The sequence below is a fragment of the Oryx dammah genome, unplaced genomic scaffold (genome assembly GCF_014754425.2).
Source record: "Oryx dammah isolate SB20612 unplaced genomic scaffold, SCBI_Odam_1.1 HiC_scaffold_19, whole genome shotgun sequence".
In the NCBI taxonomy this organism is placed as follows: Eukaryota; Metazoa; Chordata; class Mammalia; order Artiodactyla; family Bovidae; genus Oryx; species Oryx dammah.
The window spans coordinates 15,902,717-15,918,504 of record NW_024070203.1 but is presented as its reverse complement, the minus strand read 5'-3'; the positions used below and the strand labels follow the sequence as shown (position 1 = coordinate 15,918,504).

Sequence of the window (15,788 nt, the reverse complement as noted above, 5' to 3'; positions counted from 1 at the left end):
AGAGGAGCATGGGGGGCTACAGTCCATGGGGGCTCAAAGAGTCAGACATGACTGAGCACAACAACAACATTTTAAATATTACAGTGAGATTTAAACTGCAACCATAGCGAACAGGATGTTTCCTAGAAGTCTGCTTCATACCTGGGCTTACAAGCATCGTCCTGGGGCGTAAGCTCTCTGCTGAGGGGCCATGCCCGTTTTTCACTGTTGATTCCCTAGTAACCACCTACCAAGGCACCAACATTAAGCACAGAACTATGCAATCAGTACAGGAGGGAATTATCTCATTCACTTCTAATACAAAACCCTAAAATAAATACTAAGCTTATTTACAGATAAAGGAAATAGGGCCCCCCAAAAGTTAAAGGAAATAGGGCCCCCCAAAAGTACAGTATCTTGCCCCAGGTCACAAAGCTAGCAACTGGTGAAGGCAGGATGTGAACTCAGGTCTGCCTGACTCCAAAACCAAGGCAGAAATCCCTCTGCATCAGAGAAGGCCCAGCCCCACAGACTATCGCCATCTTGTCCTCTGCACACATTTAAATTAGGGAGCGCCTCTTACTGCTCTGTGATAGCTCTTTGTAAAGTGTGGGTGTTAGCTTTGTGTCTGTCGTGGACATATGTCGCAGATCTTTTTCTTGATGTTGCTTGCATTTTGTTTACGTGATTTTTCATTTAGGTTGTGGTCAAACCGTTTTTAATATAGTGAATCTTTTCCTGATGGGTTTTCTCTTTGGTATTTTCTTAGAATACTCTCTTACAGAGCTTTCCTGGCAACCTGCTGACACTTTGTAAACAAGACCTAAGACATTATTGGCTGTAAAGTCCTTACTGTTATAGTTTGCCCTGGAGTTCCCTATGTTTGGGGTGTTGCCTAGGCTGTATACAATACTCAGTAATAGAGAATTGGTTAAATGAGTAATTCTCCATCTTTTCATCCTCTGTTGGAGAACAAATTTGGAGAGTAACTTGAAAGTAACCAATGATATATATATGTAAGTGTCATATCCCATGACTAAACTTCCAGAAATCTTAACTAAAGGAACACAAGAACATACAAGAACACAAGAATCTATTGGACAAGACTAAGAATGTTCAGTCAAGCATTTTTCCTAAGAGTGAGAAAGTGAGAAAACCTAAGTGTCCATCCACAAGATGGTAACTGGGTGAGTCAGGGTGAGCCGGGAACTCTGAGGGGGAGGCACTTGGCCCTGCTGCAGGTGTCTTATTCATGACCTTCTCCCACAAAAGGAACTGATGGAGCTGTGACTACACCCACGTACTGGAAGGAGCCTCTGTTTGAAAGGGTCAAGCAAACCTGAAATGGGAGGCTATCTATGATATATGGCTGAGTGCACGCAGCAAGCTGCAGAAAAAATTATACAGTATGGTCTCATTTTTTTAAATAAAACATATATACATACATATACTATGCATGGTATCGGCATTTATTTCTGATATATGTGTACATGCACATGTATATTTCACAGGCATAAAGGTCATGAAAGGGGTATGTGCTGTGCTCAGTCACTTCAGTCGTGTCCAACTGCAGCCCCATGGGAGGGGATCTTCCCAACCCAGGGATCAGACCTGAGTCTCTTACGTCTCCTGCATTGGCAGGTGGGCTCCTTACCACTAGCACCACCTGGGAAGCCCAAATTGTTAATAGTTGCTACTCTTAGGGAATAAGGGGAGGGGAAGTAGGGGACATTCATTTTTCACTCGCTATCACTCTTCTGTACAACCCCAGGCCCTTTTCCAGTATTTCAGTTAAATATATTTGGAATTTAAACTTTTCTTCAGTCCAAAGTAAAAAAAATGGTGTATCCACAAGATGGATTGCTATACAGCTGATTAAAAACCATGTCACAGAAAATTCGATAATGTAGAAACACACACAATATGCCAAATGAAAAATGTACGTCTCCACACAGTAAGTACAGACTCTCACCATTTTTATGATACAGATAATATACACTGGCAAAAAAGGACAGAAAATAGATACTGAGATGTTATCTCGAGTAGTGGGGCTATGGTAGCCTCTCCCCCCCCACCCCGCCTTTTCAGACACTAAATTAAATATACAGCGTTTTCAATCAACAAAAACCATTCCCAGGCATATGGTATTATGCACCCGGGAACAACACACAAATACTTACAGAAACAACTAACTAAAAGACCCCGCGGCAGCATTACCAGTGCACAACAGGGACCCCCGACTAAAGCAGCACGGTTACAGAAAGGACCCGCAGGGCGGCACCACCTTGCTGTAGTAGGAGATGGCCTCCTTGTACTTCTCAATGATGTCCTCGGGGCTCAGGCAGTTCTTCGCCCGTCCAATCTCCGTGCTGGTGTCTGCATTGATGCCGTTAGTAGTGAGCGCACCTGCACACCGAGAGGAAGACAAGAAATGACCTTTCGCTTTTTCCGTCTTGTTGCTTTGTTACTTTAAAAAGAGGGGCACAGATAAGATAAAGCCTGAATAGTCCCGACGGATATTTAAATAATGACACCATTTTTAAAAGTCTTCACTGCTTACACCTTTCCTTTAATAGTCTAAATGGTCAAAGCATTGTATTCAATGTTAATTAACTCAGAATAAAGCTTTCCTCCCTGTTGAAACTTTTTATTAAAGAACATGAAATGCATTATATAAAAGTAACATGTCTACAATAGCTAGCTCAGTTGTCTTGATGGCAGTGCAGTCAGCATGCACTATCTCCCAGCACCAAAGCTCTTAATGCTAGTGAGAGGCCACAATGCGCCCTCAAATGGAGATAAGCTAGGTGAAAATGTTCCCTAACTGAAAAGAAAACATAACTTGCAGATACTGACATCCTTTCCGAGGCTGTCATTTTCTATTTCTGACCAAGCCCTGTCAATAAGCAGAACCACCTAATTCCCTAGCCATCATACACACAGGGGGAAGAGTTCTGGAGACATCTACATTTATAGAATGTAACCAACGACACAGAGAACTCTGACAAAAAAAGAAAGATGAAATACTCTTTGATTTCAGAGAACATTCAAAAATTATTCTCCTAAGCCTCAGAGGAGGAAAAGCTGGCTTCTCCTAAGCCCCTTATTTATTTCACGGACAGCGAGCATCCTGTCTCCCTCGTGTTTCTGCTGGGGGACTCGGGCACATGCTTGCTGTCGATCTCGGAGCTCACAGGGCAAAGGCGTGTGCCTCACACAGCCCGCACCCCCCGTGCAAGCTCATCCCTCGCCTTGCTATCTAAACCAGGCCCCATTTCTCACCAGCTCATCCGGTATTCTGGTATTCTGTAAGCTGCCTCTGATGCTTTTTGGAACAAGACGAAAGAGTAAGTGGATAGAAGGACAGGCGAAAGATGGGCAGATGGAGAGAGAGATTCCAGGAAAAGAATAACAAAGAACATTCCCTATACAGAGGCCCCTTCAATCGGGGGAGATAGCAGCACAAGAGGGAGACGGGAGGCCTCAGGTGGCCTCAGATTTCGTGTTTCTACAGACTTTGTGAAAATCCCAGCAAGAGATGAGAGGGTAGAACTATAAATAATAAGAGGGCATGCACACATGAAAAAAATACCTAAAAGCTATACTTTCTAAAGAATAGATTCAAATCAGCAAGTCCCAATGACACAACCCTGGGTCCTTGCAGAGTTGAGAAGTCCATCTCCAAAGCACGCAGCACCCTCGGAGCCCTGAGGGGCCACCCTGGGTGGTCATGATTCCATCCCAGCGAAACCTGTGTCATTCTGCACTCACGAGGAATCAGGACCTGTGTGGGGTGTCCACGCACGTCCTCTTTTACAAGCCACAGCGAGTCTACCAAGGGGGACTCCTAGTGAGCCCTGTTTCTGCAGGACAGGAAAAGGTCCTGGAGAGGCTGAGCTCTCCCGCCAGTTCTCCAGACCTCAGAGCCCGTCTCTCCAGTGCAGGGTGTGGGCTCGGGCCTGCGTTTCTAGCTGCCGCACCCAGCCTGCACTGCGTGCTCTTCACGGTCACGGCAAACTGCGTTCTGGCGTGGAGTAATATTTCACAGGTGATAGGTCATCTTCATCATCTCAGCAGCTCTAACCATTTGTCTTTATATTGTCAAATTTTACCCTTTTCCCTTGAAGAAAGGAAGGGGATGAGTGGGAGTCAGCACGAGGTAGGTCTTCATTCCTCCTATGGAAACTCATCTCATCAAGAAGCTCCCAACAAGGGAGAAGAAGCAAACGGTCCCCCATCCTTTAAAAAAGGGGGTAACCACTGATAATGAGGGTTCCCTTAATGACTTAGGGGCTTCCCTGGTAGCTGGAAGAAGCACAAGCTGGAATCAAGATTGCCGGGAGAAATATCAATAACCTCAGATATGCAGATGACACCACCCTTATGGCAGAAAGTGAAGAAGAACTAAAAAGCCTCTTGATGAAAGTGAAAGAGGAGAGTGAAAAAGTTGGCTTAAAGCTCAACAATCAGAAAACGAAGATCCTGGCATCTGGTCCCATCACTTCATGGGAAATAGATGGGGAAACAGTGGAACAGTGGAACAGTGTCAGATTTTGGTGGGGGGGTGGGCTCCAAAATCACTGCAGATGGTGACTGCAGCCATGAAATTAAAAGATGCTTACTCCTTGGAAGGAAAGTTATGACCAAACTAGATAGCATATTCAAAAGCAGAGACATTACTTTGCCAACAAAGATCTGTCTAGTCAAGCCTACGGTTTTTCCAGTAGTCATGTATGTATGTGAGAGTTAGACTGTGAAGAAAGCTGGGTGGTGAGGGTGGGTGAAGTCACTCAGTCATGTCTGACTCTTTGCGAGCGCCGAAGAATTGATGCTTTTGAACTGTGATGTTGGAGAAGACTCTTGAGAGTCCCTTGGACTGCAAGCAGCTCCAACCAGTCCATCCTAAAGGAGATCAGTCCTGGGTGTTCTTTGGAAGGAGTGATGTTAAAGCTGAAACTCCAGTACTTTGGCCATCTCATGCGAAGAGTTGACTCATTGGAAAAGACTGTGATGCTGGGAAGGATTGGGGGCAGGAGGAGAAGGGGACGACAGAGGTTGAGATGGCTGGATGGCATTACCGACTCGATGGATGTGAGTTCGAGTGAACTCCGGGAGTTGGTGATGGACAGGGAGGCCTGGCGTGCTGCAATTCATGGAGTCGCAAAGAGTTGGATACGACTGAGTGACTGAACTGAACTGAACTGATAGCTCAGCCAGTAAAGAATCTGCCTGCAATGCAGAAGACCCCGGTTCAATTCCTGGGGCAGGAAAATCCCCTGGAGAAGGGACAGGCTACCCACTCCAGTACTCTTGGGCTTCCCTGGTGGCTCAGCTAGTAAAGAATCTGCCTGCAAGGCAGGAAACCCCAGTTTGATCCCTGGGTTGGGAAGATCCCCTGGAGAAAAGATAGGCTACCCACTCCAGTATTCTTGCCTGAAGAATGGACTATGTAGTCCATGAAGTTGCAAAGAGTCAGACACAACTGAGAGACTTTTACTTCAATTTTAATGATTTACTGAACTCCAGGAGTGAGGCTGGGGGAAAAGGCATAGGCAGCAACCCAGAAAAATATAATCTGTAGGAACGTAAAAAGAACACAGCTCACGGGAGAGCTTAGTGAGGCTGATGATTTAATTTCACTCAATAGAAGAATAACACCCTCTAAAAATACTGGTATGCAATGGGTTTGATCTTTCTTGACACCTATAAAGTTCTGACAGCCCACATGTAACATTATTGTGAACCCGTGAAACACGGAGTCTACAGACAGGAAAAATCAGTGCCATGGGCAGGCTGAGACCCAGGCAAGAGCAAAGGAAAGGAGAGGGCGCAGTTAAGAAGGATGGGAAGGTTGGGGGGGAATCATCACAAGGGCTCTCAAGCGTCAATCCCACGACCGTTTAATCATTCAGTCAAGAGGGAGTCACTGCCTTGCTGGCACGGGCAAGAGTGTACAGGAGGCACAAGGTGGAAACTCGACAGAGAGAAGCAAGAACAGAGGGAATAAAGCAGAGCCTGGAGAGGTGGCGAGAGAGAAAGGCAAAACCATAAGAACAACAAGGGCTTGGATCAGGCAGGTACCAGTGTGACGGCAATTCCAGCAACGACCAGCAGGCTGGCACTACACGAGGTCACATGCATCTGCTCCCTAATGAGGAGACAAGCCCTGCCACGTGGGCACCACCAGCCCTGACCTGCTGGGGAGCAGCAGGAAGACGGGGCAGCTGGGAAGTCTGCTCTTAACCAGGACAAGTGTGGGATAAACTCCTCCGGCACCAGTGACTGGGGCAAAGATGGACGTGTCAGTGACCAGCACTGGGACAGCTGGAAGGCCGTCTGGGGAAACACAAAACCAGACCCACACGTCACACCGAACACAAGAACAAACTCTAAATGCACCACAGAAAAGCATAAAAGAAGCTCAAAACACTTGGGTAAGTTCATCTAAAACCTGAATATAAGGAAAGGCTCTCTAAGGATGCTTCCAGGGGATTGTCCCAGCCCAGGCATCTTCCCAACCCAGGGATGGAACCCAGGTCTCTCACATGGCAGGCGGATTATTTACTGTCTGAGCTACCAGGAAAGCCCAAGAATACTGGAGTGGGTAGTCTATCCCTTCTCCAGGGGATCTTCCCAACTCAGGAACCAAACCACAGTCTCCTGCATTGCAGGCGGATTCTTTACCAGCTGAGCTACCAGGGAAGCCCAAATATGATTCAAACCCAAAGGCAATTTTAAAAATTAATAAATTCAATTACTTAAAAACACAGGGAAAATACTATAAATGAAGCCAAAACATAAGCAACCAAAGAGAAAAGTATTTTCAACATATATCACCAAGGGCTAATATCCCTAATATATAAACAGGCCATAAAAATTGAGAGAAAAAAATATCTAAAACTCCAGAAGAACAAAATGAGCAAAAGATATGAGCAGATAATTCATTTTTAAAAAACATAGAAATAGCCCTTATACGTTAAAAATAAATTCAAATTCACTAATAGTAAGAGATACCATTTCTCAACTGTCTAAGTGGCAAAAACGTAAATACTTAACAACAGGCTCTGCAGGTGAACTTGTGCTGAAAAGGCATTCTCATGCACTGCCACTGAGAATGCCGAACGATGTGACCCTGGCGGAGAAGAATTTGGCAAAATTAAACAGAAGTCCACACATATTTACCTTTTGATCCGGTGATTCCCTATGCAGGAATTTATGCCGAAGACACAACTCCAACAACACAAAAACGCACACGTACCAGCTTATTCACTACAGTGTCATTTGTAATTTACAGAGTATGGAAACAACCAAAATGTCCACATGTAGAAGGCTGGTTAAATAAAACACAGTAAAATAGATAAGACACATAGAGAAAATGAATGGGGCTTCCCGGGTGGTGCCCATGGTAAGGAATCTGCCTGCAGTGCAGGAGACCCAGGTTCAACCCCTGGGTCAGGAAGATGCCCTGGAGAGGGAAGCAGGATGATGTTCACAAGCTGATATGGACTGATTTCCAGTCCATAAAAAGATGGTAAAAACAGACACAGTAAAATAAAATTTAAAATAAAACCAAAAAAAGCCAAGTGTAAAAGGTATATGTAATCTGCTACCTCTTTTCACAGGGCAACCTGTGAATCTACTTACAGGGCAACAATGGAGATGCAGACACAGAGAACAGACATGGATCCAGGTTGCAGGGGGAGGGGAGGGTGGGACACGCCGAGAGAGCCTGTGCGCCACCATACGTACAAGAGATAACCAGTGTGGGCTTTCAGTCTGACTCAGGGAGCCCAAACTGGGGCTCTCTAACACCTAGAGGGGCAGGAAGGGGTGGGCGGGGAGGAGCTTCAGGAGGAAGGGGCATGTGTGTGCCCACGGCTGTCTCGTTCTCCTCTATGGCAGAGGCCAACAGCACTGTGAAGCAATCATCCCTCAATTAAAAATACGTGAATTGTAAAATAAATGAAAAGTCTTTATTATAAAAAGAAACAAATACCTAGTGAAAAGTAACTACTTAAAAACGAGTAGGGAATCGCCTGGCAACCCAGTGGCGAGGATTTAGCGACTCGCTGGTACTCTCAAGGCTGGGGCCTGGGTTCAATCCCTGGTTGGGGAACCAAGATTCCACAAGCCATGCAGTGTGGCTAAAAGTAAAATTAAATTTAAGAAAATAAAAACAAGAGTACATTTAAGTTTTCATAAACTGAAAATGCATCAAGTTTCTAGGGAAATCTGCACAAAATATTAAAATACATTCATCTTCAAAAATTCTAATTGAACAATGAAAACCCAAGAAACAAAGAGAAAGTTATACTTGATAGCCAACTTCAAAAGGAGGGAGAGCAAGGCCTAGAAATCACAGTTCCTATAACTATGACATTAACTCAATATAATGAGAGGAAAATCTTTACCCAGGAGATGGTGGAATTCTGTGCATAAGACAGGATAAACAGTGCAAACTGCACCAGACACAGTGATAATCTTCTTAAATACAATTCTAAAGTTAGAACATAGTTGAAAAACTACAAAAATATTCTGAAAAACAGATCAAAAACATGTATATATATGTAGGAAGCCTGCCCCCATGTCATATATAAATGCAAACTTATTCTTGTTCACTCACGAGCACTGATTACTTTATCCAAGGCAGAATATTTTAATTAAAACAAATAATCAATGGTATACTTCTCCTGTAAAATCTAGTTAATAAATTTACTCTGCTATGTAACCATAAGGTGTCTAAGATAGATTTAAAATTAGTGACAATATCTTTCTATGGCTTGTGGAACGCTTCCCAAAATTCCAGGCTTTTGAAATAGACCTGAGCAGTATCTCTATATTACTTTTCTCCTTGTGAAACAAACAGCAGATGCTGTTGTCAGAATTCTGTCATTACAGTGATTCACGAGCACCATGCCCTAACTAATCTGCTGGACAACAGGGCACCATCTAGACGCATCGTGACCAAACAAAATGAAATACAAGGGAGACAATGACCCTGTTCTGGAGAATCTATAATCTACATCAACACTGAGGTTTTATTTCACTGGTTAGCAAAATAAAACCAAATGCTTCTAGTGTAACGACCAGGAAAGACTTAAGTATGACTTTATTAGGTCAATGAGCAACAATTATCACGGGAGGGCAGTACAAAAATTAACTGACAGCAATGCTTCCACCTACATTAGACCTAAAATAAAACTACACCAAGCTCTGGAAGGTAAATGAAGAGATGAGGTCCCTAATGAGGAAAAAAAAAAATTAATAAGAACTCAAAGAAGTAAAGACTTTAATTAACTAGTCCTATAGAAAGGAACAGAGGACGGTGCTAAGAGAACAGATGCTGGAGACAAATGTGTGGGTCTGGATTCCCGCACCCCCCTGCTCACCAGCTGTGACCCTGACAAGTCAACGCACGTCTCTGCCCCTCAGGCTCCTCATCAACAACAGTGCCTCTCTCCTAGATCCGCTGTAAGAATTAAACTGCTTTAAATATAAAGTTCACATAAAATAGCTCAGATCTTAGATATAACGCTGAGAGCAGAAGCAACAAAGAAAATGTAGATAAAGTGGACTTCATCAAAATTTAAAACTTATGTGCTTCAAAGGACACCATCAAGAAAATGGAAAAACAACACACAGAATAGGAGAAAATTTTTGCAAACCGTCTGATAAGGAACTTGCATCTACAACACAAAAGGAACTCTTACAACTCAATAATAAAAAGACAACCCAATCAAAAATAAAGGGTCTGGGGACTTCCTGGTGGTCCAGTGGCTAAGACTCCCTGTTCTTAATGCAGGGGGCCCAGTCCGTTCCCTGCCCAGGGAGCTAGATCCCACATGCTGCAACAAGGAGCCTGCATGCCACAGCTAAGACCCTGAGCAGCCAAACAGATAAACAAACAAATATTTTAGAAAAAAAATAAAGGACCTGAAAAGACATTTTTCAAGCAAAATGTACAAATGGCCAATAAGCACAATGAAAAGATGTTTGGTACCATTAGCTACAAAGGAAATCAAATCAAAACTACAAGGATGAAGAAAATTATAACCCAGAAAGACACATGCCCTGCAACGGTCACTGCAGCACTGATTACAGTAGCCAGGACACGGGAGCAACCTAAGTGCCGAGCAGAGGAGAAACGGACGAAGAAGGCTGTGGTACACATGTACAGCAGAGTACCACTCAGTCATGAAAAAGAACAGACTAACACCGCGTGCAGCATCGACGGACCCAGAGATTGTCGTACTGAGTGAAGGGAGGCGCAAGAGACAAATGAATGACACTGCTTACACATGGATCCTAAAGAAAGGGTGCAAATGAACTTGTTCACAAAGCAGAAGCAGAGTCACAGATGCAGAAAACAAACTTACCATTACCAGAGGATCAAGGGGGGAGGGATAAACTGGGAGACTGGTATTGACATAGACACTCTGCTATCTATATAAAACATGAATGCAGACCTACTGTATAGCCCAGGGAACTGCACTCCATAACGGCCTATTATGGGAAAAGAATCTAAAAAAAAGACTGGATTTTATGTAGTATATGTATAACTGATTCAGTCCACTGTATACCTGAAACTAACACAGCATGGTAAATCAGCTATACTCCATATATATATATATCTAATATGGCAAACTTATGATATTTTACCATTACTAAATGTACACAAATATTTACAAATACAAATAAAGATCACATTTACATTTTAAACAAAAAAAAAAAAACCTACAAGGAGAATCCACTTAACACTCATAAGAATAGTTATAATCAAAAAGATAACAACACCCAGACCTGGGACTCCAAGAGCCCCAGGGACGGTTGCATGAAGCTGGCCAGGAGAGAAGACCAGGCTTGGGTTTGTCCCACTCCACTCGCAGCCTCCTTGTCGCCTGGGTTAGGTGGCTCCCGCCAAGAAGGGTGGCAAGAAGGAGGCTGGGTCCGCCATCAACAAAGTGGTCACCAGAAAATAGACTATCAGCCTTCACCAGAGCTCCCATGGAGGGGCTTCCAAGAAGCGCACCCCTCGGGTACTCAGAGAAATCCTGAAATTTGTCATGAAGGAGACGGGAGCTCCAGATGTGTGGGCTGACACCAAGGTCAGCACAGCTGCTGGACCAAAGGAACAAGGAGTGTCCCATGTTGTGTGAGGTTGTCAGAAAACATAAGGAAGACTCACCACCCAAGCTCTGTCTGCTGGCTACCTATGTATCTGTCACCATCACCAAAGATCTACAGATGGTCACTGTGGATGAAAACTATCCAGTAATTATCAAACAAAGTTATAGAACTGAAAAAAAAAAAAGGAAAGATAATAACAAGCATTGATGAGGGTAGAGAAACTGAAACTCTCATACACTGCTGGTAAGACTGCTAACTAGCACAACCACCGTGGAAAACAATCTGGCAGTTCCTCAAATAGTTAAATATTTAGCTACCCCATGACCCAGTACTTCTACATCCCAGGCACATTCGAGAACTGGAAACGTGTCCACGTGAAAACTCACACATGAATGTTCACAGCACCATTACTCCTTAACAGCCAAAAAGGAAAAACCACCCAAAAGTCTATCCGAAAGGTGAAATGTCATTCAGCAAAATCAAAACATGAAGTACTGACCCATGCTACAACATGGACATTGAAGACACTACGCCAAGCTAAAGAAGTTAGTCACAAAAGACCACAAGTTGTAGGACTCCATTTATACGAAATTGCTGCTGCTGCTGCTGCTGCTGCTAAGTCGCGTCAGTCGTGTCCGACTCTGTGCGACACCACAGATGGAAGCCCATCAGGCTCCCCCGTCCCTGGGATTCTCCAGGCAAGAACACTGGAGTGGGTTGCCATTTCCTTCTCCAGTGCATGAAAGTGAAAAGTGAAAGTGAAGTCGCTCAGTCGTGTCCGACTCTTAGCGACCCCATGGACTGCAGCCTACCAGGCTCCTCAGTCCATGGGATTTCCCAGGCAAGAGTACTGGAGTGGGGTGCCATTGCCTTCTCCGATACGAAATGTCTAAAACAGGCAAATCCAGAGAGAAGAGCTGCTGCATGGGGCGGAGGAGGTCAGGGCAAATGGGGGAGTGACTGGGGTGATGAAAACGCCCAAGACTGACGGTGACACACCACTCTGGGCACACAATGGAACCTCTGCATATATTAGTGGGTGAACTGTATGAAAACCATTCAGAGTGAAAAAGCCCCTTGGACCAGTACTCTGACATTGTAAGTGCAAACTGCTCACTTTTATTACAGGAGGAAGAAACTCCCGTCAACATGAAAATGGGAAAAGCAAATTTGAGTTAACTGAATTGGACAAAAAAATCATTTCACTGGAAACAGGGGCTGAACGTTCACAAAACACTCAGAAATGACAGGAAATAACAGTGTGACACCACGTAGCATTCTGCTTCAAACGCCGATCAAGGGCTCAGAAGCTGAGCTGTGAGAAATGGCTAGGGGAGAAGCCTGGTTTGCTCGTGTTGGTGCACCCCACCAAGCAAGCACCGGAGCCAGTAACCAGGGGTTGTCAAACTCCTCCTTCTGGCTCGTGAAACGTCTGTGCAGAAAGAGTGCAGCAAAAACCCTGAGACAGTTTGCTTCAAAAACTCATCCATTGAAAGCTCAAAAATTAAAAGATAATGATCCAGTTTCGGGCTGGGTTTTCTATGGAGCCAAATGAGAGAACACCAGCCGTCAAGAGGCAGAGTCAGCGCCAGGCTCCCCACCAGCAGGCTTCCCACCCACACGTGTGCCGGGGTATAGCAGGCAGAGGAGATGAGCCTAACGTCTGAGACAGGAGATGCTGGTGAGTGAAGAGAGGGCGCAGCCAGCCCTGGACAAAGGCCCCTCGAGCAGAGGCTAGAAGGTTCCCGGTGAACTGGAGGAGTGGCCCAGGGCATGAAAGGACTGGGCCGGGGGTGGGTGGGGGGGTCGGTGAGGGTGCAGAATCTCAATCTCTCCTTGCTCTCCCTTGGGGAGGAGAGGCCGAGGCTGTGTCCTTCTCGCCTGGAACCATGACAGAAGACGCCCTGGGACACCAGACCCCGGCTTTGCAGCCAGCCTCAAGCTCTCCCACGGGACCCTGACATGCGCCTGAACATCAGCACCCACAGAAACACCCCCACTTCACTCTCAGCACTCAAGACTCAGTTTCATCCCAATACCACCTTATCTTGAAAAGTTGCAGAAGTAAAACATATTACATTCTTCCTTTAATTTCAACGTGTGACTGATTTTTCTGACATTGCTAAGCTCCTTCTACTTAGTAAAGCATCCGGTTCTCCCACGAGGGAATCCAGGACTTCCTGTCAGGCAAAACTAGCCGGTGTGGCCTCAATAACTTCTACTGGTCAAACACCAACACATCTAACACTGATTTCATTGTTCATCGGTTTCAGCCAGGAGGTGCGGGAGTGTCCTTCAGCTACAGAGCCCAACCTCAGCTGCTTTCTCATCAGCAACTCGGGTCTCCTGAAAACACCAAAGCATTTGCTTCCCTTCCTACACACAGGAAGGGAAACACTCCACAAACTCCATCAGGGAACATCAGCCTAGAGGAAGAATGCAACACAAATGTTGAAACAAAAACCTACAAACCTGAAGCAGTTTCATCTCAGAAGCAAGATATACAATGAGATGAGGGAAGGTGTGTTGGCCACAAAGCACGTGCAAGCATGACCCCCTGATTTCTATCCTTCAAAGGATGGGAGGGTTTTCTTTTTTTTTTTATGACTCTTTGTCATCGTTTCCAATTAAGCCAGAAAATAATAGATCTCATTTTGCAATAATTACACACTGAAATAAAAGAGATTTTTGCTATATTAATTAAAGAAGACATTAAGAGGGGAAAGGAAAACCCACCTCTGCAAAAAAAAAAAAAAATGCACAATATCTTTCCCTGTTAACACACACACAATATGCAACAGAGAGTTCAAATTCACACTGAGAGGAGCATAAGCCACAGAATCAGAGCAAAATCACGACTTCAAAATTAACTGGACAGGCATGCTCAGTGCATTCAGAGGATTTTAAAGGCACACTGCAAATCATTCACTTAACCATGCTGGAGGAAGGACTTTCCTCCTGGACAGACAGCATCAATCAATAGGGTGCCCCATCAAACAAGGAACAAACAGCGATCACGTTTGTAACTGTACTGATTTAAAGTTACTTAAATCAGCACGTTCCAAAGATCACAATCCAGAAACTGTAACCATTCATTCACACCACCATGAAACAAGCACTTAAAGAAAATAACCAAAGAGACTAAGCACATAGATCATGTACCTGGGTCAATGAGAACTTCTTGGGCCCCTGGAAGAAAGAACAGATTATGATCTTTTATCTGAAAAACAAAACCACTTTTAAAGATAACCACTAAATCACATTTCACAATTCACATAGCCTTGAAAACTCTGAGACACTTGTGTCTGATCAGAAAAACAATTCTGAGTAACAGTATGTTACAATTCAATGCCTTTATGCTTTAGAAGGAAAAGAGGAAAGCTACTGGTTCTCATACTCTGCACAAACTGTAACATGCCTCCCTGTCTGCCTCCCGCCCCTTCTGAAACAAGCATGACAATTTATCCCCTCAAATCGGCCAAATGACAGAAGTGAAAGTGAACTACCAATTTATTTGTGTAAATAAATGCCCGCACCTTGGTCTGGAGGAGAAAGGTATCAGGTGGCTACATGGAACTTATTTCTCCTTTCCTGAGGTCACACTCACACACACACTCACACACACACACTCACACACACACTGAATTACTGGACACTTCACAAGTTGAGGATTTCCAATTTCTAGAAGGTAGCTCTGTAGTCTACAACACAAGACTGTTAACTTCATTAATTATCAAGAAGGCTTGAAAGCCATGATCATCTGCTGAATCATCCAAATATCAGTGAGACCCAGTTAGCCTTCTCCGTAGAATGCAATTTCTCACGATGGCGAATCACACCCTAAAAGGCACTGGATCCAAGAATTCTGCCGATCATCAGCTCTGGCAGTTTTTAAACACATTAACAAGATACACAAAGCTGTGTCCCAATAACAGTTGTATTGAAATAGCACATGTATTCAACTGTCCACATAGAGAACAGCTCCCAGGACGCTACTTAACAGCCACTTTGTGTATTGCAATCTTTATTTTTAAATGCAGACTAAAAATCACTGCAATCCAGAAGCCACCATTATAATAACAAACAGGTGCTTTCTATCACTGACACTGACTATACACCAAACGCAACACTTGACCATCATCACGTGTGACTGTCAGGGCAGCCCTACAAGGCAGGTGGGGGTGAGAAAGCCTGTGGGGCAGACAGACTGATGGACAGACAGGGAGCCAGGGGAGCTGCTCCATCACGGCCCCCAACAAGCGCCACCAGGTCTGCACTGAGAGGGTACTGGCTGCGGGGAACCTCGGGGAGTTTGGGATTTCAAGATGGTGCTAAAAATGTCCTGTTCAGTGAAAACTCTGATCAAATATAGTATCCTGTGCCACATCCTTTAAATAGGAGACCTTTTTTTTTTTTTTTTGATGCCTCAGAGTCATTATCACAATCATCAATTACTCAACCCCTCAGGGCGTCCAGGGATGAAGGGGGTCCCATGCTAACTATACTGAGACTGCAGAGCTTTTCAAGCTGTTTTATGAAGTTTGTCAAAATCTTTTTATCTCATGACTCACCCAGGCGGTCAACTACCACTTCTTACTGGTGTGAATGTACCACCTGAAATGACCCTTTTCTGTCTTTAAAGCTAATTCATCTAATCCGATCTTTTCGAACAACACGCTCAG

The 15,788-nt window shown here is 44.4% G+C and overlaps 1 protein-coding gene and 1 pseudogene across 4 annotated transcripts in view; one reads left to right on the top strand and one right to left on the bottom strand.

Moving 5' to 3' along the window:
• The window catches only part of TRAPPC9 (trafficking protein particle complex subunit 9), a 383,632-nt gene that overhangs the window by 342,051 nt on the left and 25,793 nt on the right, over nt 1-15,788 (bottom strand). For 2 of the 4 annotated variants that reach the window (XM_040261742.1, XM_040261741.1), the window contains 2 exons: nt 14,269-14,295; nt 2,264-2,385 (listed from right to left, as the gene is read on the bottom strand). In XM_040261742.1, the coding sequence (XP_040117676.1) occupies nt 2,264-2,385; nt 14,269-14,295 (149 nt within the window). The remainder of the gene's footprint in view (nt 1-2,263; nt 2,386-14,268; nt 14,296-15,788) is intronic. The other 2 variants (XM_040261743.1, XM_040261744.1) reach the window with 1 other exon arrangement.
• On the top strand, nt 10,017-12,285 carry LOC120878908 (annotated as a pseudogene).